General features: G+C 54.6%; 1 protein-coding gene across 4 annotated transcripts in view; it reads left to right on the top strand.

The window, feature by feature from the left end:
• Nucleotides 1–14,916, top strand: part of MRC2 (mannose receptor C type 2) — a 51,669-nt gene extending 36,753 nt beyond the window's left edge. Inside the window, exons 10-30 of one of the 4 annotated variants that reach the window (XM_047081656.1) lie at nt 468–583; nt 1,062–1,210; nt 1,784–2,001; nt 2,688–2,830; nt 3,866–3,968; nt 4,234–4,372; nt 4,488–4,523; nt 4,845–5,005; nt 5,092–5,159; nt 5,878–5,978; nt 6,277–6,419; nt 10,060–10,174; nt 10,306–10,469; nt 10,634–10,742; nt 11,277–11,515; nt 11,683–11,851; nt 11,946–12,095; nt 12,433–12,552; nt 12,747–12,926; nt 13,426–13,452; nt 13,577–14,916. In XM_047081656.1, coding sequence (XP_046937612.1) covers nt 468–583; nt 1,062–1,210; nt 1,784–2,001; nt 2,688–2,830; nt 3,866–3,968; nt 4,234–4,372; nt 4,488–4,523; nt 4,845–5,005; nt 5,092–5,159; nt 5,878–5,978; nt 6,277–6,419; nt 10,060–10,174; nt 10,306–10,469; nt 10,634–10,742; nt 11,277–11,515; nt 11,683–11,851; nt 11,946–12,095; nt 12,433–12,552; nt 12,747–12,926; nt 13,426–13,452; nt 13,577–13,797 — 2,871 coding nt within the window. In that variant the 3' untranslated portion in view covers nt 13,798–14,916. Of the gene's footprint in view, nt 1–467; nt 584–1,061; nt 1,211–1,783; nt 2,002–2,687; nt 2,831–3,865; nt 3,969–4,233; nt 4,373–4,487; nt 4,524–4,844; nt 5,006–5,091; nt 5,160–5,877; nt 5,979–6,276; nt 6,420–10,059; nt 10,175–10,305; nt 10,470–10,633; nt 10,743–11,276; nt 11,516–11,682; nt 11,852–11,945; nt 12,346–12,432; nt 12,553–12,729; nt 12,927–13,425; nt 13,453–13,573 lie in introns of those variants that run through there. The other 3 variants (XM_047081654.1, XM_047081657.1, XR_006962423.1) reach the window with 3 other exon arrangements.
• The last annotated feature ends 7,771 nt before the right edge of the window (nt 14,917–22,687 follow it).

Here is a 22,687-nt window from a genome sequence, read left to right as displayed (position 1 = left end):
GCTGCCTCCTCTGCTCACTGTACCTTTTCCAGGACCCGAGGATTACCCAGCCTTTCCTGGCAGCTCTCCCAGCTTTTCAGCTCTGGTTTCGCAGCCAGCTGGCAATTTTCCCACCGTGACTCTTGGTTTAAATGCCCGAGAGAGGAGTCCAGTGGGCCGCCCATCTTTCTTCACTGGCCCACAGGCGGGTCACTGGCTGCCTCCAGATCAGCCGCCCTTGGGCCATGCTTCCACCTCTGGTCTGGCAGTTGTGGGTGATGGTAGGGAGTGGGGAAGTGAAGTGGTAAGATGCAGAACACAGCACAGGAAGAGCCGTCTCTGGTGTCCAACCAGTCCCCTCTGTCCAGTGCCCAAGCCTGTGGCACATTCAGTGATGCCACCATGGCATCCCCCACCCCAGGAATTCTGGCTGAGGGAGGAGAGTCCTTCCCACTGACGTCCGTCTTTTGCCCACTCTCTCGAGCCAGGGTTGGACATGGCACAGCCCATCCTGCTACTGGCTGGGAGAGGACCAAGTAAGCTATGGTGAGGCCCGGCGCCTATGCACCCATCACGGCTCTCAGCTGGTCACCATCACCAACAGGTACAGGCCAGGACCGTGTGCCCAGACCAGCCCTCAACGCCTGTCTCAATGCCTAATGTGGACCTTGCACCAAACGGGGTGGCGTTGTAACATTAAGCACAGAGGGACCTGAGTCCTGGGAGCCTCAAATGGCTTCAGGACCTTTTTTCTAATATTGTCATGAGAATGATTCCCGTTTATTAAGTGACCCCAGTGTAGGGCAGGGCCTGGGCAGGGGCAGGGGCAGGAGCAGGAACAGGTGTAGATATGGGTTGGATGCCCAAGAGAGGCCTTGGCTGTGTCTGATTTTCTCTACTTTCTTCTCAGCAAGGCACGAAGGTGCAGGCAGTGGGCAGGGAGCTTGGTTGCTATGTGTCAGCTGTAGGGTCCCCATGGGTCCCCCAAGTTACTGGTTGGGGGGGCAGGGCATCTGGCCTGTGGCCCAGGGAGTGGTCAGGGGTGGGGCGAGCTCCCTGCCTGACCAGCTTCTCTTCTACAGGTTTGAGCAGGCCTTTGTCAGCAGCCTCATCTACAATTGGGACGGCGAGTACTTTTGGACCGCCCTGCAGGACCTCAACAGCACCGGCTCCTTCCGCTGGCTCAGTGGGGATGAGGTCATGTACACCCACTGGAACCGTGACCAGCCTGGTGAGCCCTTCCCACACGGCACTTGGCCAACCCCTTCTTTGACCTTCCTTGGTGAAGCCAGGAGGCCATATGGACCTGCCCTGCCGGGACCGAGTCCCAGGGCTTCCCAGTAAACTGATTATTGGTACAGTGTGGTGAAATGGTTAGGGGCACAGGCTCTGGGGCCAAACCGCCTGGTGCATCTTTGAGCCTCAATTTGTCATCTGTCAAATGAGGATAAGGTACTTTGGGGTTGAGATGGATTAATAGATGTGAAGTGCCTAATTATTGTATGTGATGCTAGCACAGGTGCTTTTTATTATGATTATTGCCATTTCACATTCATTATCTTTTGTAGCCTTTTCAATTCCCTGATGAGATAGATGGTCAAATAGCCTCAGAGAAGTTAAGCGACTTGCCTAAGATCTCACGCAGGAGCAAACACAGAGCTGGGACTCTGCCTCCATTCCCTTCCGGGTCCCTGCTGCCGGCCGAGCTGGTCACCCAGTGTGCAGGGCCTGGCTGGGGTGGTGCCCTGTGGGGAGGACTGGACCACGAGTCCTCAGCAAACGGGTCTCTTGCTCCCCCCTCCAGGGTACAGCCGTGGGGGCTGTGTGGCCCTGGCCACGGGCAGCGCCATGGGGCTGTGGGAGGTGAAGAATTGTACCGCGTTCCGGGCCCGCTACATCTGTCGGCAGAGCCTGGGCACGCCGGTGACGCCTGAATTGCCTGGGCCAGACCCCACGCCCAGCCTCACCGGCTCCTGTCCCCAGGGCTGGGGGTCAGACCCCAAACTCCGGCACTGCTATAAGGTAGGCAGCCTGCCGGCGTGGGAGGAGGGAGCAAAGGAGCTGCACGCCTGGGGTGAGGGCAGCCCCAGCAGGGCCCAGGCTCGATCCAGGCAACTGGGCCCCAGGGACAATGTTTCCCCACAGCAGCTTGCAGACAGAGGTAATTTCTGATGACAGGCTTGTCAGTGGAATGTCAGGTGTGACACATAATAGGTGCTCGATATACATGTGAGGGACTGAAAAAAAATCATGGAGATAATCAGTTTCAGAGGTTCCCAAATGTTGGGGCTGGGATGTCTGCTTTTCAGCATCATCTGGGCAGCTTGATAAAAATAAACTCCTGGGGCTGCCACTGTGGAGATTGGGATTTGCTAGATTGGGGTGGGGCCTAAATTTTTAAACCCTGCTGGGTTCGGGAGCCACTGACATAGTCCAAGGTTTTTTGTTACATGAGGAAACTGAGTCCAGGGAGGGGAAGGGACTGGCCCACAGCACACTGTGGCTGGTTCAGGGGTCTGGGCAGAGGTATTCTCTAGGAGCCGGCTGTGCTGGCTCCCCTCCCCGGAGCTCATTCTCTGAGGCGCAGGCTTGTCTTAGGTAGCCTGCACCCCCGTCCAGTGCGGCCCCAGCCCCCTTCCCCACTGCTGTCATGGGAGGGCGTGTGGACCCATGGGGACAGCTGGGACACCTGGACTTTGTTCCTGTAGGTGTTCAGCTCAGAGCGGCTGCAGGATAAGAAGAGCTGGGTGCAGGCCCAGAGGGCCTGCCAGGATTTGGGAGCCCAGCTGCTGAGCCTGGCCAGCTATGAGGAGGAGCACTTTGTGGCCAACATGCTCAACAAGATCTTTGGGTACGGAGCCTGGGGCGGTGGCCTGCACGCACCTGTGTGGGCTCTTGGTTCTGCCGGGCGCAGGGCAGGGGGCAGGGTGAGGGCGCCCCCGGTGAGGCCTGTCCGAAGGCTCGGAATGACCTGTGTATCCGCAGCGAGTGCCAGGACCATGCTGTCCTCCCTCAGGTAGCCATCATCTCCCTGGACTTGGAGACTTTGTTGCTCACCAGTGTCAGGGAGCCAGCAGTGGCCCCCTCAGACTCACAGACTTCGACAAAAGTAACTGCCCTTCCCATCCCTCTGCAAGCTGATCCAAGTTGAGCATCAACACCCAACACCCCCAACACCATCCCGTAACAACCCACTCTCCTCAATAAACCGCTTTTCCTGAGAAAGAGGAGGACAGAAGCTACAAAAATGAGCATTTGCCCATGGGGGTCCCTCCAGGACCCTGTGTCTGTCCTGTGGGCTCCCAGCACCCTATGACACAAAGCACGTTTAATCCCTTGGCACTGGGAAAAGGCCAAATGGACCAGGCTTCCTGAGATCTTAATTCCAGGGCCATGTCTTCCCAGCAAACATCAAGGTTACGTTATTTGACGTAAATACAGCTCTTGTCAATGGCCTCTCACCACGTCTCAGGCACTGCACTAAACATTTAATCCTCATTCAGGCTTGTTTTCAACCCTACGAAGTAGACATTGCCACTGACCCATGTGGGCTGATAGAGAGGTTGGGTTATTTGCCCACTGTCACGGAGCTGCTCCACGGGTGACCCTGGACTGGAATCTACTTTTATCTGAGTCCAGAGCCCCAGGTCAATGCTCCATCCCCGTCGACTTACTGAAATCCTGAAGTGAAAGCCCACAGTCTTGCTGGCAGGGCAGGGCAAACCCCACCGGAAGGGAGCCAGGCCACCCTCCCCCAGTGAGCTGGGCGTCTGGTCCAGCGAGCTCAGTTCTCTGGGTGTGAAGTCCAGACGGGAGAGGCCCCAGGCCCTTGGGACTGCTCCTCTTATCCCCGTATCTTCTGTCCCACCCCTGTGTTGTGCTGAAGTGAATCAGAGCCCGAGATCCACGAGCAGAACTGGTTCTGGATTGGTCTGAACCGTCGAGATCCCGGAGCGGGACAGAGCTGGCGCTGGAGCGATGGCTTGGGGGTGAGCCGGCCTAGAGGGGACAGGCCAGCAGGTGGGCGGGGCTCGGTTGTAGGCGTGGTCTTTCCGGGCAGGACTGGTCCTGGAGGTGGGCGAGGTTTAGAGGATTTAGGGTATTTGGCTTGACCCCGCACGTTAAAGAAAGGGGGGCGGGGCGTCCAGCCCAGGTTAGGGGTTCCCAGCTCAGGTCGGGCCCCTGTTCGTCTGTCCTTCGGACGCTGAAGCGTGTGCCTCGTGCCTGATAACTCTCTCGTATCTCGACCTCCAGTTCTCTTATCACAATTTCGACCGGAGCCGGCACGACGACGACGACATCCGGGGCTGTGCAGTGCTCGACCTGGCCTCCTTGCAGTGGGTGGCCATGCAGTGTGAGACGCAGCTGGACTGGATCTGCAAGATCCCTCGAGGTTGGGTGGGATGGCGCTGGGAAACGGGGGGGATGGGGTGAAGGGCGTCGGTGCCGGGAATCCAGGGGAGGCGTCTCCGTTCCCTGCAGCGTCTCTGTCCCTGTTGTCCCTGTAGGCACAGACGTGCGGGAGCCCGACGTCAGCCCACAAGGTGAGGCCCCCGCCCCGCCCTCCCCCCCCCCACCCTGGGCTGTGTGGAGAGGGTGAGGGGCGTCACCTCCCGGGCAGGGCCTGGCTGAGATGGAACGAAAGGAGTTAGGGATTCGAGCCCAGGGAAGGGGAATCGGGACGCCTGGAGCCCTGTCGGCCTCCGTCTCCAAGCAGGGGCAAGCGTGGGCCTGGAGTGGTTCCTGCCCCGGGTCCTAGCGGCTCGAAAGCCACCTACTGCCTGCCTTTGGACCGGGCCTTGCCCACCGGGAGAGCAAGCAAACCCTGGCTGGCCGCTACTCGCATGCTCACACTGCCCCCGCAGGCCGGCGGGAGTGGCTGCGTTTCCAGGAGGCCGAGTACAAGTTCTTCGAGCACCACTCCACGTGGGCCCAGGCGCAGCGCATCTGCACGTGGTTCCAGGCCGAGCTGGCCTCCGTGCACAGCCAGGCTGAGCTGGACTTCCTGGGGCACAACCTGCAGAAGGTGAGCACTTGAGCGGGCAGGGGCCTGCGGGCAGGACCTGGAGGAGAGGCCCTGCCACCCCTCATCTGCCTGACCGGTTTCCCCAGTTCTCTCGGGGCCAGGAGCAGCACTGGTGGATCGGCCTGCACACTGCAGAGAGTGACGGGCGTTTCAGGTAGGAGCCTTCCTTGGGGGGGGGGGGGAGGGGTAGCGGGTGGGGGGGGTGCACATGCCTGGATGGCCACCCACGGCCCAGGTGGGAGCTAGGGAGGCTGAGGACAGAGGCAGATAGACCTGAATTTGAATCCAGCTCTGTTCCTCACTGGCTGTGTGGCCTTGATCGAATGGGCCTTGATTTTCTCACCTAAAAATGAGAATAATGCTGCCTGGTAAGATTGCTCTGAGGATTAGAAAGAAGGTATGTGAAGTCTTTAGCACAGCATCCAGCATATAATTGGGCACCAAATAATGGCAGCTCATATTATGCTGGGGCCACTCTTGAATAAGGCCCCCTCAGGACATGGGCAAGAACATATGATGTCCAGAGGGCTCTCTCTGTATTCAGTACCCACCTACCATGCATGAAGAGGCTTGAGGCAGCGAGGACCAGGAGCACATAGGTATCTCAGCACACTGTTGCCCTTGGGCCTCTGCTCTGGGATTCTTGGGCTTTTCTAGGTAGAGAATGAGAGCCCAGGGAGGGCTGGGCTTTCCCTGGAGGCACCAGGTCTCTGGGTCCCCAGCTGCCCTGAGCTCAGTAGCCTCATTCTCAGCCTGGAGCCCCTGGACTTGGGCCCTTTCCTGCCCCCCTTTTGGTGGCCTTCATTGCTGCATACAAGGGAGGTTGGGCCCAGGGCCAATGCTGGAGTCACCTCTGCCTGGTGCCATTGCAGGTGGACAGATGGTTCCATTATAAACTTCATCTCCTGGGCACCCGGTAAACCTCGGCCCATCGGCAAGGATAAGAAGTGCGTGTACATGACCGCCAGCCGAGGTGAGAGCAAGGCGGGGGCAGAGAGGGTGCAGAAGCCCAGGAGAAAGTTGATGTTGGGGGCAGTGAGGTGAGCCTAGGCAGGACCGACAGTCTCTTCTCATTCTCTTTGTTCCCACAACCCAAGAGGGGCTAGACCCAGAGAGGGGACCTGTCTCCACGGTCCAGCAGCCATAGAGGACTAGAGTTTAGATAGAGCTGGACACAGGCACCTGACCCCCATGCTCTTTTCTTAGGGCATGAGGTAAGGGTGCTGCCCGCCCTGCCCTATGCTAGAGTGACCGCCCCCCTCTTTCTGCAGAGGACTGGGGGGACCAGAGGTGCCTGACAGCCTTGCCTTACATCTGCAAACGCAGCAACAGCACTGGAGAGCCGCAGCCCCCAGACCTGCCACCCACGGCTCTGGGGGGCTGCCCCTCTGGCTGGAAGCAGTTCCTCAATAAGGTAGGAGATGGGGAGGGGGCCCCCCAAGGGAGTCAGGGGAGAAGATGTGAACATGGCAAGGCCGACTTTCAGGAGTTCTGGCCCTTCGGCAACATCAAATTCGTGGCCCCTTGCCTATGCCCACCAATGTCTCTCCTGCTTAGCCCTGGTGCCGGGGTTAGACTCCCTGGAAAACAACTTCTTTTGGTAGGACCTTCTAATCCACCAGGTAGAGTGTCCACATAGTGCGGTGAGTTTTCGAGGTTAGTGGTTGCCAAACATTTAGATAATGTTTGATAATTTTGATAATTCCTGTTAGGAAACAAAATACTGAGAGTTCAAAGAATATGTATGTACATTGTATATATGTGTGTGAATATGTATATATTTGCTTCTGTACTAATGTGATTAATGTTATATGTATTAAAATATGCACAAGAACAAAAGAATATAAAGCATGAGCTAAAGATTGAAAGAGAATACAGGTATTTTTTTGAAAAAATATTAAAAAAATTTTTTTTAATGTTTATTTATTTTTGAGAGAGAGAGAGAGAGAGAGAGAGAGACAGAACATGAGTGGGGGAGGGCAGAGGGGGAGAATTTGAAGCAGCCTCCAGGCTCTGAGCTGTCAGCACAGAGCCCGATGAAGGGGGGGGGGGGTGGGGGTTGAACTCACAAACTGAGATCATGACCTGAGCTGAAGTTGGATGCCCAACTGACTGAGCCACCCAGGGGCCCCTTGAAAAAGTATTTTTAAGTTAAGTTTAAAAATGTTTTCTATATTAGTGGTATGAGAAAAGGCCTCAAAAATGATCAATGATAATAATTTTTTGTATTTAAGTAATTTGGATAAGAGAAGGTAATTGTATTATTTCATTATTTTAAAAAATATCTTGGTCTGACACTTTGTGATTCGGGGCTTCACAGGTCTTCGAATTATTTTGGATTTAATGGTTATTGTAGATGAAAAGGTTGCCTCACAAAGACAAATACATCAGAATGAAAAAGTTCATTCATTGTTGGTTGGACTTTTTTCATTTTCCAGTCTTTCTACCAGTTAAACAAAGGTTTTTGTTTAAAAATCAGCTACGAAGTTTCCGCATTCTAAACTAATCTGCCTCATAAACTAATCAGAAGACCTGATTAAGATGGTTTAAGAACAAGCCTTTGGAAGATTTTTTTTGAAACGCCATTTAGGAAATTCTTTTCCCAAGGGTTCTGAGTGTGCAGATAGGAAAGTTTGGGGTGGTAACATGAATCAGAAGGGATATGTTTCCAAACAGGGCTTCAAAATGTTCCTTCAAGAGTGTGAATTTCTTCCCCAAAGTGGTTACTTCTGCACTAGTGGGTTGATTTATAGATCTGATTAGACCTTCATTGTTTTCACCTCGTGGTGAAAACACTGCTGAGAGGAGCAGCAGTTTTTTGTTTGTGCTGGCATCATGAGTATGAGCTTCAGTCCCTGCTTGCTTTGCCGAGGTTGTAAAACCACTTAGCCGGATTGTGAGGATTAGATTAGTTAACCCCAGATCATATAATCCGTAAATCTTTGTCCTGTAATGGAGTGCAGCCAGCCCTTGGTGTCATGGAGCTCTTACTGTCTTCAGAATATTCAAGAGACTATTATACCTTTTCTAGAAACAAACACGTGTATTATTAAAACTTCGGAAAACACAGAAAGAAAAAATAAAATTCACTCACTCATCCTCTCCAGAAATAACCACTATTAATATTATTACTCCGCTTCTTGCCTTTTTCCACATAATTGAGATTGTACTACGTAACACGATCAAACTACGTAACACGATTTTCTTTCTCAGGGCTGTATTTTGAGCATTTTTCTCATGTCATTACCTTTTTCAAAAACTTACTCTTGTGGCTTCTCCTACCTGATATAAAACAATATATCATATGTAGGTAATTGGTCTCTTTCTTTAAAAAAATTTTTTTTTTATGTTTATTTATTTTTGAGAAAGAGAGCATGTGAGCAGGAGAGGGGCAGAGAGAGAGGGAGACACAGAATCCGAAGCAGGCTCCAGGCTCTGAGCTGTCAGCACAGAGCCCGACGCGGGGCTTGAACTCACGAACTGCGAGATCATGACCTGAGCCGGAGTCGGACACTTAACTGAGCCACCCAGGCGCCTCTAACTGGTCTCTCTGTCTTAATGCATCAGCATCATTGTGAAGATACCAGTTACTCCCCTGTCAGAAGCCTTTGAATTATGAGAGGCTGTTTGCCCCTTTGCTCCCTGGCCCCAGATACCTTGCTCTGCTAGTTTTTTGCCCTCTTTGCAGCCCCATAGCATTTGGATGTAAGGATCCACCTCTCCCACTAGCCTTAAGCTCCTGGAGGGCAGGGCCACTGGCTCCTGACATATCACTAAATATACTTGCACATGATAGGAGGTCCTGTAGTGTTTGTTGGGCTGGGCTGAATACTTCCTCTCTTTAACTGCGGATACTTGCTGATACGGGTGTGACCTTGCTGCTTCTCATCTTGTGACTAATTTTGCTAGTTATTTAGAGGAGGCCTCCGTGTCTCTGAACTGCTTCTGTGAAACCAAATGCATTGGCTTCATGATAAACCTCCCCCAAACTCTTGCGTTATTTCTGGGCTTATAGTTTTCTACCCCAAATCTGACGTTTGCATCAGTAAGCTCATGCTAGAGCTGGTCATAAGAGTAATAGTAAGAGCTTTTACTTGTTAAGCTCCTGCTCCTGTGTTGTGCACTGTTCTCTTTAACCTTTAAAATGACCCCAAAAGACAGATTTTTTTTTTTTCCCATTTTACAGAAGGGTTAAGTTAGATCTGGAATCTGAGCTGCACGTCCCCCGGCCCTCTGTGACTCCAAAGCTTCCTTCCTTTCTTTCTCCTCCATCCTACCAAGGAAGAAATCACTGGAACTCATTCATTTTTAAATAGTCTTCACTTGAAAGATTTCCCACACAGGGTTCCTTTGACCTTACAGAAGTAGTGAAGGTGGGAACAGACAAAACAAAATTACAGAGTTACAGGCTGCTGCCTAATAAAGATCATTCGAAAGTAAAGCTAAGGTTGGGGGCACCTGGATGGCTCAGTCAGTTGAGAGTCCGACTTCAGCCCTGGTCGTGATCTTGCGCTTTATGGGTTCAAGCCCCGTGTCGGGCTCTGTGCTGATAGCTCGTAGCCTGGAGCCTGCTTCAGATCCTGTGTCTCCCTTTCTCTCTGCCTCTCCCCTGCTTGTGCTCTGTCTCCCCAAAATAAATAACCATTAAAAAAAAAAGATAAGGATATCATACAGGTGAACTTTTAAGTTCATGGGGTAAAATAGCGGATTTCAGGCAACACTCAAAAACGTGTTTAGCCGAGATTGAGACAGACCTTGTCTCCATGCGTGGTCCAGGCTCTGCTGTCATAGGTAATAGAGACTTTGGTGACCCAAAGAAATCCTGCCACTGACAAACTCTCCCGAGTGTAGGGACGTGTGTGTGAATGTGGGGTGCTGGGCTGAGAGGGCGCCAGAGCCTTGCTCAAGGAGCCCCAGATGTCCTGATTCTGATTTATTGTTCTCACAGCCCCCAAAGCCTCCCAGGGCCTGCCACTGAGGGCTGCACAGCAGAGTTTCTGGGTTTGTGGGACAGGATGGTGGGGCAGGACATCATGTCTCCCCCTCCGCCCCAGTGTTTCCGAATCCAGGGCCAGGACCCTCAGGACCGGGTGAAGTGGTCAGAGGCACAGTTCTCCTGTGAACAGCAAGAGGCCCAACTGGTCACCATTGCCAACCCCTTAGAGCAAGGTAGGGCCAGCCCATGGGAGGGCCCCAGTATCCTCTGACGCGATCCCGCCCCCCCTCCCCCAGGATGGCTAGAGCCGAGTGAGCGAGGGGCTGTCCTGTCACTCATAATTCTCTCTTCTGGGGAACTGTAGCCTTCATCACAGCCAGCCTGCCCAATGTGACCTTTGACCTTTGGATTGGCCTCCATGCCTCTCAGAGGGACTTCCAGTGGGTGGAGCAGGAGCCTCTGCTGTATACCAACTGGGCACCTGGGGAGCCCTCTGGCCCCAGCCCTGCTCCCAGTGGCAACATACCGGTGAGGAAGCCCCTCCCTCTGCACCCCCACGCCAACCTGCTGCACTTGCCTTCACTCCCGGGGTCCCCCTGTCTTCCAGCCTCTTTGCTCAGAGTGCAGCCTTTCCAGGGCAGTGGCACAGGGGAAAGCTGCCAGGGCTCCCCTGAGCAGTTCCTTTCCCCCAGACCAGCTGTGCGGTGGTCCTGCACAGCCCCTCAGCTCACTTCACCGGCCGCTGGGATGATCGGAGCTGCACAGAGGAGACGCATGGCTTCATCTGCCAGAAGAGCACGGGTACGTGTCACCAGCGAACTCAGAAACGTCAGCACTGGGGCCAGATGCTGTGGGCCATGCCAGGAGGAATGAAACATAGTCTCATAGACCCAGGACCCCCCCCCCCGAGGTCACCCCCAGAGTCTGGTATCTGCTTGGGAAGCAGATGGGCAGAGAGGCCAGGCGCCAGTCAGAGGGAAAGGCAGTGAGTGCTGAGGGTCTCAGGAGGAAGGTTTGGGAGGATGGAGGGCTGACAGGGGGCAGCTAGACACTGCGCGTGCCTGTTGTCAGGAACCTGAAGTTCCGCATCTGAGGCACCTGCAGCCCCGTGCATGTTCTACATGGGTTCCTGGGGTAGGACTAGGTTGCTCCTCCGTTTATCAGCAAGAATGTGTTCTTAGGAACAGTGGCTAACATTTCCTGTTAGTCTGTGCCAGGCACCGTGCCCGGCAGAGACCTGGTCTCTGCCCCATGGCTGGTGCTCTCTCAGCTTCGTGCCTGGAAGTGGGGTGAGGGAGGCAGAGCCTGGCCTGAGCTCTGCCCCCTTCCCTGTAGACCCTTCCCTGAGCCCATCCCCAGCAGCGTCGCCCCCTGCCCCGGGCACTGTGCTCTCCTACCTCAACGGCACCTTCCGGCTGCTGCAGAAGCCTCTGCGCTGGCATGACGCCCTCCTGCTGTGTGAGAGCCGCAACGCCAGCCTGGCCCGCGTGCCTGACCCCTATACCCAGGCCTTCCTCACTCAGGCCTCCCGAGGGCTGCGCACCCCGCTCTGGATCGGGCTGGCCAGTGAGGAGGTGGGCCCCCAACACTTGTCCTGACGCCGGGGCTGGGGACCGCTCCCCTGATTTCCCTCCCTGTCTCCTCCTGACTCCTTGCCTTACCTTACCCACCTCCCCCTACCCCCCATCCCCTCCCCCCACTGGCCCCCTTCTTCCCACCCTGATGGCCCCCTCGTGCCCAGGGCTCCCGGAGGTACTCCTGGGTCTCAGAGGAGCCGCTGAGCTATGTGAGCTGGCAGGACGGGGAGCCCCAGCAGCCAGGGGGCTGCGCCTACGTGGACGTAGACGGGGCCTGGCGCACCACCAGCTGCGACACCAAGCTGCAGGGTGCTGTCTGTGGTGGAAACAGTGGTGAGTGCCCAGCCGCTGGGGCCGAGGGGTGGGCAAGGCGCAGGTTATCCCGGGGAGGACTCTGGGACACTTCTTCAACCCTGCACCCCCGCAGGGCCCCCTCCTCCCCGAAGAATAAGCTACCACGGCAGCTGTCCCCAAGGGCTGGCCGACTCCGCCTGGATTCCCTTCCGGGAGCACTGCTACTCCTTCCACATGGAGCTGCTGCTGGGCCACAAGGAGGCGCTGCAGCGCTGCCAGAGAGGTGGGCCGGGGCAGGCGAGTGCCCACGCGTGGGCATTTCAGGTGGTGACCCCCGGCGTGGACACTTACAGACTCCATGGATGCAGTCCCCCTGCTACGCTCCACCTGTAGGCCGCACTCACACATAAGCGCCCCGTCGTGTTCCGATTTACAGGGACCACATGTGACATTACACGCACGTAACACCTGCCACGCACACGCAGACGCCCAGACTCCACACCATCCTCTACCCAGGCTGCCAGAGAAGAGGGGTGGGGCCTCTGGGAAGGGGGAGGGGGGGTCTCCGCCACCCCCTGGGGAGACCTGTCTGCCCTGACATGGGCCTCCCTTGTGTCCAGCGGGTGGGGCAGTCCTGTCCATTCTGGATGAGATGGAGAATGTGTTCGTCTGGGAGCACCTGCAGAGCTCTGAGGGCCAGAGTCGGGGTGCCTGGCTGGGCATGAACTTCAACCCCAAAGGTGGGTACCCTGTGTGTGGCATCGGGAGGGTGAAGCCTCAGGGTACAGGGGGGAAGCCCTCCTCCAGGGCTTGGTGGGGGTGAGGGCCTGCAGGAGATGGGAATTGGTTCTAGAACAGGCCTGCTCTCTTGCACCCGCTCCTGCTCCACCTTGTGTCCTCTCCCCCACACCCCTCAGTGTCTTGTTTCCCATAGGAGGCACCCTGGTCTGGCATGACAACACAGCTGTGAACTACTCCAACTGGGGGCCCCCCGGCCTGGGCCCCAGCATGCTGAGCCACAACAGCTGCTACTGGATCCAGAGCAGCAGCGGGCTGTGGCGCCCGGGCGCCTGCACCAACATCACCATGGGCGTCGTCTGCAAGCTCCCTCGAGGTGAGTGCGCTGGCAGATGCTGCGCTCAGCCCCTGCCGCCCCCACACGGCCGGCCGGTGCTGGGCCTGGGCCAGGGGCCTGCTTCTCATTCTGCCGGAGACACACGGACACACACGGCGGGCGGGAGGGCGGGAACCGACAGGCCCCGGGGCCGCCAGGACCCTCCCCCGGGATAAATTGGTCTGTAGGAGGGACCGGCCCTTCCTACAAATTTCCAAACTAGACAGCAAACCCATCATTTTGTAGCGGTTAAGGGCAGGGACAAGGTTCAAGCCCCGGGCAAACCACTTTACCAACTCTGTGACCTTGGGCAAGTTACTTGAAGCCTGTGGCCTCAGGGTCTTCCTATGTAAAATGAGGATAATAACAGTACCTACGAAATTAAACGAGCTCATGAGCTCATAACGTGGCTGGCACTCGGGAAGTGCTGTCTCCGTGTTTGCTTATTATTTCTGTTAACTACTTCGGTTATTGACTGGTCCCTCCCTCTCCCCTGCAGCTGAGGAAAGCAGCTTCTCTCCATCGGGTGAGTCTGCAGCTGGGCCCAGACCAGCCCTCTCCCCGCTTTTCCCCCGCATGCAGGGCAGCAGGTGGGCAGGTGGGCAGCCGGCGGGCAGCCTGTCCCCTGAGTGTCCGGCTTGCCGCAGCAGCGCTCCCGGAAAACCCGGCGGCCCTGGTGGTGGTGCTGATGGCGGTGCTGCTGCTCCTGGCCCTGCTGACTGCGGCCTTGATCCTCTACCGGCGGCGACAGAGCGCGGAGCGTGGGACCTTTGAGGGCGCCCGTTACAGCCGCAGCGCCTCTGGCCCTGGCGAGGCCACTGAGAAGAACATTCTGGTGTCTGACATGGAAATGAATGAGCAGCAGGAGTAGAGCCAAGGGCGTGGGCAGGGTGGGGACAGGAGGAGTGGGGAGGCTGGGCCCTGGGTCAGCGGGGCCCCCCCACCAGCTACCAGCCCAGGTGGCCTATGGAGGGGTGCCTTTGGGATCACTGTCGGGAGCTGGGGCTGAGCAGGGCCTGGCTGGTGGGGTCCCTCCCTCCCATGAGGGCTGGGCTGAGACCTGGCTGAGTGCAGAGTGGTGTTTCCCTTTTGGGGGGCCTAAGGTCTTGTCACCTAGGCCTGTGCCCCCATGGTGACTGGAAGCAGGACGGGAGCCTCTTTCTGCCCCTTTCTCCCCAGGCCCCACTGCCCAGGCCTGCTGACCCACGCCCCAGGACCCCCTTCTCATTGCAGAACCTGAGGGTCCTCCCCTGAGCCCTCAGCCAGCCTCTGTAGCTTCTCTCCTTCCTGGCAGCCTAGGCTCCCAGCCCCTCTCCCCCATCCCCTCTCCCTGCTTCTCATGCAGCCCTTCCTTCTGAGCCAGAGCCCCAGGGTTTGGGGAGCCCTGTTGCTCATGGTGGGTGTCAGCGGAGGGAGCCAAGCATCTGTCACTCCTGTGCCTGCTGGAGTGGCCCATGGGGCATGGCAGGAGGGGCCTAGGTTGGGCCTGAGAACCAGGGCACCACTGGGGTGTCACCTGGGCTGGAGACAGGACTGGGAGAGACGCCCTGACCTTCTGGGGGTGACCGGGCTGAGGTGTCATCTCCTGCCGGTTAGGGGAGGGCTCTGTCCCTAAAGAGTCCCCTGTGGGGACCAAAGTAAGTTCCCTAACGTTTCCAGCTCCTGGCTCTGGTTGGGAGAGAGGAGGGGGTTGCTAGAGCCCCGGGGACCTCAGAAGCAGGAGACCGCCCTCTAGTGGGGCCCAGAGGAACAGTGCCCAAGCTCCTGGGGGGCCCAGTCCCAGGGCGCTGACAGTGCCTTCCGGAACCCCGGCGGGGGCTGGGGCGGGCGGCCAGTCCCTGTGCCACGGCGCGGGGCAGTGTGAACACAGACTCAAAGACGTCCTTTTTTGTAGTTCTTAATTTTTTTAATGTGCCATTATTGTGAAAAAAAGAAAAGAGAAAGAAGCAAACAAATAAAACACCTTTAAGAGGCTTGAGAGAGAAGGGTTCGTGCTTTGTTCTGTCGTCAAAAGTTCCTCGTGTTGCCTCAGAGATAAATGTCGTGTTTGGAGTTCGTGTTGTGTGCTCTTTCTGCAGTCCACCATTTTGTTACTATGCCTTGGCCCCATGGAGACCCCTGCACCCTTGTCTCTTCTTCTGGACCCTTGCCTTTCTGGACCTGCTCCCCACGTTCCCTATTCCTGGGGACGTGTGTGTAAGTAAGTGACAGCTCAGGAACCACCTGACGGCTATGTGAGCTTCGGCAACTTAGCTCGCTTTTCAACGTGTGTAAGATAGGAGGACAGGATGAGCTTCCTGGGGCTGCTTTAAGGATATTGGAGGATTAAATGAGATCATCTGTGCAAAGCAGTTAGCAGCCCAGCACCTCTGAGCTCAGCCAGTAAGGGCCTCATAAATGCCAGCTGTTACTGTTATTTCTGGGCGGCGGCCTCCAGGGTAGCCTTGGAGGTGCTCAGGCCAGCCCTGGGCTGGGGGGTTCCACATCACCATCTTTCAAGGCAGCCACATACCTGTCTCTGAGCTTCGAGAAAGTGCACATTTGTTCTTGGGGAGTTTGGGCTCTGAAACCCCCCAGAGGCGGGGTCGGTGGCTTGCAGGACCTTTCTCCCACCAGCATTCACTCCGGATATTTGAGCTGCAGACAGCAGCGAACAAAGAGAAGGCTCTGCTAGTCAACGATGCCAGGTACGTGCTAGGTGCTGTGGGGAAGACTGAACTAGGCCATGGGAAGGGGGTGTTAGTTTGGACTGGCTGGTGGGGTAGAGTCTTATCAGAGGAAGTGAGATGAACCTGAAGGAGGTGAGGGAGTGAGCAATGGAGACACCTAGGTAGGTCCAGGCCAGGGGGTGGGGGGGGCGGTGCGGGCTGGGCCCTGCTGTGTGTTGGTCCCTGGTGCTTCAGAGGACCAGCAAGGAGGCCGGGCTGGCTGGAGGGTTGGGAAGGGGAGCATGGGGGAGTCCAAGGCCTTGAAGGCAGTGGTAGAGAGTATGGACGTTGTTTGAGGTGTAATAGGAAGTCGGTGGGAATGGCTAATCCGATTGTCCTTTGAAGATGGTGGTGTGGACCGGTACCTCGGTGTGGCCAGGTTCTGGGCGCCGGCACATATTACGTGCATGTTTTACCTCGTTTGTGATTTTTGAAAACAAGTTTCTGTTTTTTGAGTAAGTTGTAACACCACGTGGTTCAGAGTCTAAACCTAAACAGTATGAAAAGATACACATTGAGAAGTCCAAAGCTTTTGGCCTGGACAGTAGGGTAAATGGGGTGCCATTTTTTGAGCCGCACCCCCCCCAGGTTGGGCTTGTGAGCTGCTTCTCTGAACCCGTGACTGAGGCCAAGCCCGAGGCCATCTTCCAGCTCTCGCCTCCCTGCAGTGGCTGTCCTCTGACGGGCAGCAGCAGGACCCGTGGAGGGAGCTGGTCACTTTGGGGAGGGAGCCCCAATCCCACAGGGGAGGGGTCCTTAATGATTAATCCACTTCCCCCTGAAGCGATTTGCTCCCCAAATTAGGGAGCGGCTCCCTTTGTGCGCTAAGGGCCCTGCCATTATCTGCAGCTCAAAAGACTGCTTGACCGGCCTGCAGGGAGCCACCTGGGGGCAGAAGCTCCCTGGGCCTCTGCTGACCCCTTGCCCTGGGAGGGAAGAAAAGCTGAGGGGTAAAGGCAGGGTCACGGGATTCCTGGGGGTGGGAGGAGCAGCCAAGGAACCGAGGACGCAAATGTCTAGTGCTGCCTGGGGGTAGCGATGGTGAGTGTCCAGAGGTTTAAATTATTCCAGAAATACCTATCCTGGCCCCTCTATCCTTCCCTCAGGTGGCTGTTGTTCTCACCAGAGCCCTGTTCCCCGGCTAAACGCTGGACTTCACAGACACCTGGGGGCTCCCTGTAGACTTTGTTCTTTATGCTTGGGGGCTCCTGCTGGCCCAGAGGAAGGTAAGGGGAGGCTCTGGCAGCTGTCAGGGCAGGAAGAAGGCTCTGGGCCGGGAGCAGCCATTTCCCTCGGGCTTCTCAACAGTGCTGGTTCTGATGGAGTCCGCTGAACCTCCTGTCTTTCTGTTCATTTCAATTCAATAAACATTAAGGACGCCTCTGCATTCCCTCTCTGCCGGCGGCAGGATCTCATCCCGGTGGGCCTGGCCGAGGGCACTGTGTGCCAGGCACCAAGGCCAACCTCCACCTGCAGGGCTAACCTGGCTCAGCTCTGGCCTCCTGGATGTTTGGTGACAGCTCACTGAATCCATGAATGAACGGGAGAGTGGGGCCGCCCTCCAGAGAACAGTGTCAGGCCTTTTCTCACAACCTCTCCTTGTCGAGGCAGAGATGGCCTCCTCCCAGGTGTCCTGGCAGAGCTGGGCTGGCCCAGTGGGCAGCTCTATGAGGCCGCAGGGGTGAGGAGCCAGCCAGCCACACCACATGGCTTTCCTGGAACGGGCTGCCTGAGCCCTGCCAAGCTGCCTGGAGCACTGGGGCTCCGGTGTGTGACAGGCACAAGGTAAAGAATTGCATCTTGAGGGCAGACCGGAGAAAGAAGGGCAGGAGGGGGAAAGGAGAGGAAAAAGGGAGGGGCCTCAAGGGGGGACAATGAGGTCCAAGTGCCCAGACGTTCAGGCCTTTATCATAGGGCTCAGGGCTGCCAAGAGGCCCCAGGAAAAGGCTGACCTCAGTCTTGACTGCCACCAGAGTCAGCACAACCCGAGGTGTGATTTCAGTCCTTCCTTGTCCAGAAAAGCAGGCGGGCAGCCAGCCCTGGAGGGAGGAGAGGAGCTAAGCAGTAAGCAGGCATCCGCCCCCCTCCCCTTGAAATGGATTCGTCACTGGCACTCAATGCAAAAAATTGACTATCTTCTGCTAGCAGATGGTGGAAGTTTAGTTTTAGCCGTTTCCAGGGAATCCTGCTCGGCTAAGGCTTTCTGGTCCACTGGGCGGTTTTCTCCTTTCCTCCCCGGCACCTCTAAGTTCTGTGGTCCTCTGGAGTATCCAGCGACACGGTCCCTGGTCATTGCAGCTCCCTGCTGGTTGATGAAGAGATGCCCTTCTTTTGCCCTTGTGTGTGTCTCTTTGGGACTTGGGAAACTTTTGGACAGTGTCTTTCCCCATACGGGGGCTGCAGGGGACTCAGGACACTGCCTCAGACAGGCCATTCCTCCATGATCATGGTAAAAATCAAAATATTCATTGAGTATTTACTATGTGCAGCCCTGTTCTGTTTGCCATGAACTAACTGATTTTATCCTTTCAAGACACCACGAACAGGTGAGGAATGGAGGCACAAGAGGGGAGGACTTGCCATGTCACCTCTTCCCCACCCCGCCCCCCGCTGCTCTATAGGAATTGTGGCAGAGTCAGCCATGGGAACAGAGAGCCCCTGGGATCTTGAAGCCAGTCTCTGAGACCCAAGAGTTTTGTCTCAACCTATCATTTCTGCTTAGAGTTTCAGAAGCCTATTTTGAGCTTAAGGGTGGAGAAGGACGGCTTTCTTTTTGCCCTTCCAAGGCAGTGGAGGAGGGAGACGTGGGTAGCCTGGGCTGGGGTAGGGCTGAGGGTTACAATGTACGATGTGCGGAATTGCAGGGAATACACAGAAATGAGGTGGGCACTCGGTTGATATATTAGACATTTACAAGGTTAAGGATATTTAAAAACTCATATTCGCCTCCTCAGTGGGAGTTGACTCATCCAACGTGCTGTTGTGACAGGGTGCGCTCCCCTCTTTCCTACTGCCTGTTCCTCTGGGTCCTACTCTCATTGTGCCAGCCTGGGTTGTGACTATGGAAGCTCCCTGCTGCCTATGTGTGGACTCTCAGCTCCCTGTCTTGGCCCCACGGTCCCCTAGCTCCCCTGCCCAATGAGCCCTTTCTAGCCAGTGGCTCCCACCGTACCCTATGTTTGTATGTGCTCCCCATCTGCCCCTCCCTCCACCACCTCTCTGCTTACCTGAGCTCCACCATCCTTCAAGGCCCTTTTCTCCTCCACAAGCCTTCCCTGAACCTTTGGCCCTCCTGGAGCTGGTTAAGGATATTACCCCCTCTCTTAGGCAGTCTGGGAGCCTGGCCTTGGCCAACAGACTTCATCCTGTAAACTTCGGTGCATCACACAAGGTTAGGTTTGTGATGGTTAATTTTATGGGTCAGTTCGACTGGGCTAAGGATACCCAGATAGCTGGAAAAGCGTTACTTCTGAGTGTGTCTGTGTTTCTGGAAAAGAGTAGCATTTGAATGGGTCGACCGAGTAAAGAATATCTCCTTCTCCAGGGTGGGTGGTCATCACCCTATCTGTTTAGGGCCTGAAAACAACAAAAAGGCAGAGGAAGGGTGAATGTTCTCTCTGCTTCGGCTAGAACATTCGTCTTCTCCTGCCCTCAAAAATAAGCCTTTCTGGGTCTTAGGCGTTCAGTTTTTGGTGATTTTTTTTTCTCTTTCTTTTCTTTCTTTTCTTTCTTTTTTCTTTTCTTTCTTCTCTCTCTCTTTCTTTCTTCTTTCTTTTTCTTTCTTTCTTTCTTTCTTTCTTTCTTTCTTTCTTTCTTTCTTTCTGATTCTTATTTTTAAGTAATCTTTACATCCAACGTGGGGCTTGAACCCACAACCCTAAGATCAAGAGTCACACACTCCACCGACTGAGCCAGCCAGGCACCCCTGGCCTTCAGGTTTGAACTAGAACTACCTCACAGACTTCACTGGAACTTTAGTTTGCATGTGGTAGATGGCAGGACTTCTCAGCCTCCGTCATTGTGTGAGCCAATCCTTCATAATGAATCTCTTTCCATATATTTATAAATATACCTTATTGGTTCTGTTTCCCTGGAGAACCCTACTACAAGTTTCCTCTCAAGTAATGTGGGGTTAGTAATATCTGCCTCACAAGCTTATTGTGAGTCCCCAGGCCCAGCTTATAGAAAGTGCTCTATGGGTGGCATCTATATAACCTTGGTTTGACTTTTTCTGTGTATATCCTATTGCCCCAGAAAGGCTATGTTCCTAGGGGGCGGGCATCATTTGTTTTCTGTGTGTCCTTACAACCTGGCACATGGTTGATGGTTGATAAATGTTTGAGGGTCATGGTGAAGGCAAAGGTTTTGTTTTGTTTTTTTTTTAATCCACGTTCCATCTACTGTGTCTCAACCTCTAATAGATTTTGACAATATTTACTCAGTTAGAAAGGGGCAATGTAGCCCTTTTCACCAGGGTCTTTTAATAAATGAGACTTGATCCTTGAGGCACCTCAGGCCATGAGAAGCCCCATCAGTGGAGCCCTGGGCCACAGCAATGTTGAATTAATGGTGCAGGTAGATATTAGTTCTGCTGTGTCTTTCCCACCGAGACCTCAGAGGAGGCACTCTGAGGCACCCGAGGAGGGTAAATCCTTGAAATCGTTTTCAAAAAGTCAGTGTTGGCTGATGTAAACCTGTGACAATCTCAGGGTAGCGGCCTCAAACATTGTCCCATCTTATAGTGGATTGGGCCTGTCAATGTTTATACGGCCACCTCAGATTCCATCAAGCTCTCTATAAAACTTATTTTTTATTTTAGAGAGAAAGAGAGCACAATTCGGGGAGAGCGGCAGAGGTGAGGAGGAGAGAGAGAGAGAGAATCTTTTTTTTTTTTTAATTTTTTTTAACATGTATTTATTTTTGAGAGAGAGACAGAGCATGAGTGGGGGAGGGGCAGAGAGAGAGGGAGGCCCGGAATCCGAAGCAGGCTCCAGCCTCGAGCTGTCAACACAGAGCCTTACATGGGGCTCGAACTCACAAACTGGGAGATCATGACCTGAGCCGAAGTCGGACACTTAACCGACTGAGCCACCCAGGCACCCGAGAGAGAGAGAATCTTAAGCAGGCTTCTCGCTCAGCACAGAGCCTGACTCAGAGCTCCATCCCATGACCCTAGAATCATGACCTGAGCCAAAGTCAAATGTCAGGCACTCAACTGACTGAGCCACCCAGGCGCCCTAAAACTTATTTTTTTTTTTAAATATGTATTGTTCCTTCTTAGACATTTCTCAGTATTGGCTCCTGGACCAATTCTTTAGTCTTGAGTCAACCTTTGAGTGCAGTTGAAAAATAAAGGCCCATTTTCTCATAGAATGATTAGGGCTTGGGGCTGCATTTGTGAATGGAAGAATTTGAGGTTTTAGGAGTTTTATTTACATCAGGGAGATATTTTCAACTGGAATGGCTCTTGTAGATTCTATTAACATTCAAAGGCGTCCCTGTGCTTTGCTCTCAGCTCTTGGAGCTAGGCTGCCTGGCCACACCCACCAGCTTGCAGTAATAGAGTCACTTTAACTGGATCTTGTCGGGGATGGACAAGATTTTGAGGGAATTCAGTCAGAACTCAGATTTCCTAAAACCCTGCCGGCACCGTGACTCATCTCAGGTGACCCCGTCTTTGTGGCAAAATCTGCAATGGCTCCTCCTGGTCTTGGAAGGTAGGAGGGAGACATACCTCTTTCTTCTCATTTTTCCTTTCTCTCTCCCTCTTCTCTCTCATTCTCTGTCTTTTCCTCCATTTTTAGAGAAAATTTATTGAGGCGTATTTTACAGTTATACCACAGAGTTCATCCATTGTGAGCACCCAGTTCGATGAGCGTTAGTAAATTTGTCCAGCTGTGGAAGCATCACCCAGGACCCAGCTTTAGAGCAGCCTCCTCACCCAGATCCTCTTGAGCCCGTGTGTAGACAGTCTCTCCTTCTGGTCCCAATCCTGCCACTCCCGATCTATCTCTATAGTTTTGCCTTTTCAAGAAATTGTGTGTAAATAGAATCGTACAGTGTTGTCTTTTATGCCTGGCTTCCTTCACTTAGCATCATGCTTTTACATGTATTAGAACTTCATTCCCGCCATCTTTTATTATTTTTTTGACCTTTGTCCCTCTCTCATACACACACAAACCTTCTCTGAGCTTTTAATTTTTTTTAATATTTATATTTGAGAGAGAGAAAGAGAGTGCGTGAGGAGGGGAGGGACAGAGAGAGAGGGAGACACAGAATCTGAAGCAGGCTCCAGGCTCTGGTCTATCAGCACAGAGCCTGAGGTGGGGCTCAAACTCATGAACCGCAAGATCATGACCTGAGCTGAAGTCAGATGCTAAATTGACTGAGCCACCCAGGCACCCCTGACCTTTTTTTTTTTTTTTTTTTTTTCTTAACCTCACGTGTTGGCCTAGTCTTTGGGCCCTACGGTGTCAATAGGAGAGTTGTATGGAGTCCACACACCAAGCCCGACCTAAGTAGATACTACAGGGGCTGCTGGCCATTCAGCCTGTCACAGTCCACAGGGTCCAGGACATGTCACCATGATGGTGGGGAGCAAGGAGAGGTGGAGGTGGGGAGAGGGGTGAGATATGCTTCCCTGTCCCCCAAGTTTGAGGCCCTGAGCCTTTGTGCAAAGAGACCAAAACAAAAAACAAAACACACACACACACACACACACACACACACAAGGAAGTTGGGTGAATAAAGCCCGTTTACTGAGGATGTGGCTCGATTCCACTCAGCATGGAGTAAGGCCTGCCCAGGTGCCCTCAGCAGAGGGCCCCCCGGGCTGCTGGGCTGGCAGGGCTGCTGGGTCACCTGGGCTTCCGGCTGAGCCAGCAGCAGGGCCACCTGCAGGGACCCAACAAGCCCCGGGCTTCTTGGCTTGCGCTGTCTGGGACTGCACTGGGGCTGCGCCGGTCGCTGCTGCCGTCTGTATTGCTCGGGCCAGACCCCAAGAAGAGAGGGGCACAAGGGGAAAACGGTAATGTAAACACTTTGGTTTCCGTT

Source organism: Lynx rufus, unplaced genomic scaffold, assembly GCF_022079265.1.
Source record: "Lynx rufus isolate CCGP_SWC_20201006 ecotype Redwood Valley unplaced genomic scaffold, mLynRuf1.p SCAF_18, whole genome shotgun sequence".
Classification (NCBI taxonomy): domain Eukaryota; kingdom Metazoa; phylum Chordata; class Mammalia; order Carnivora; family Felidae; genus Lynx; species Lynx rufus.
Note: the sequence above shows the minus strand (reverse complement) of the source record. Positions and strands in the feature narration are given on the sequence as shown.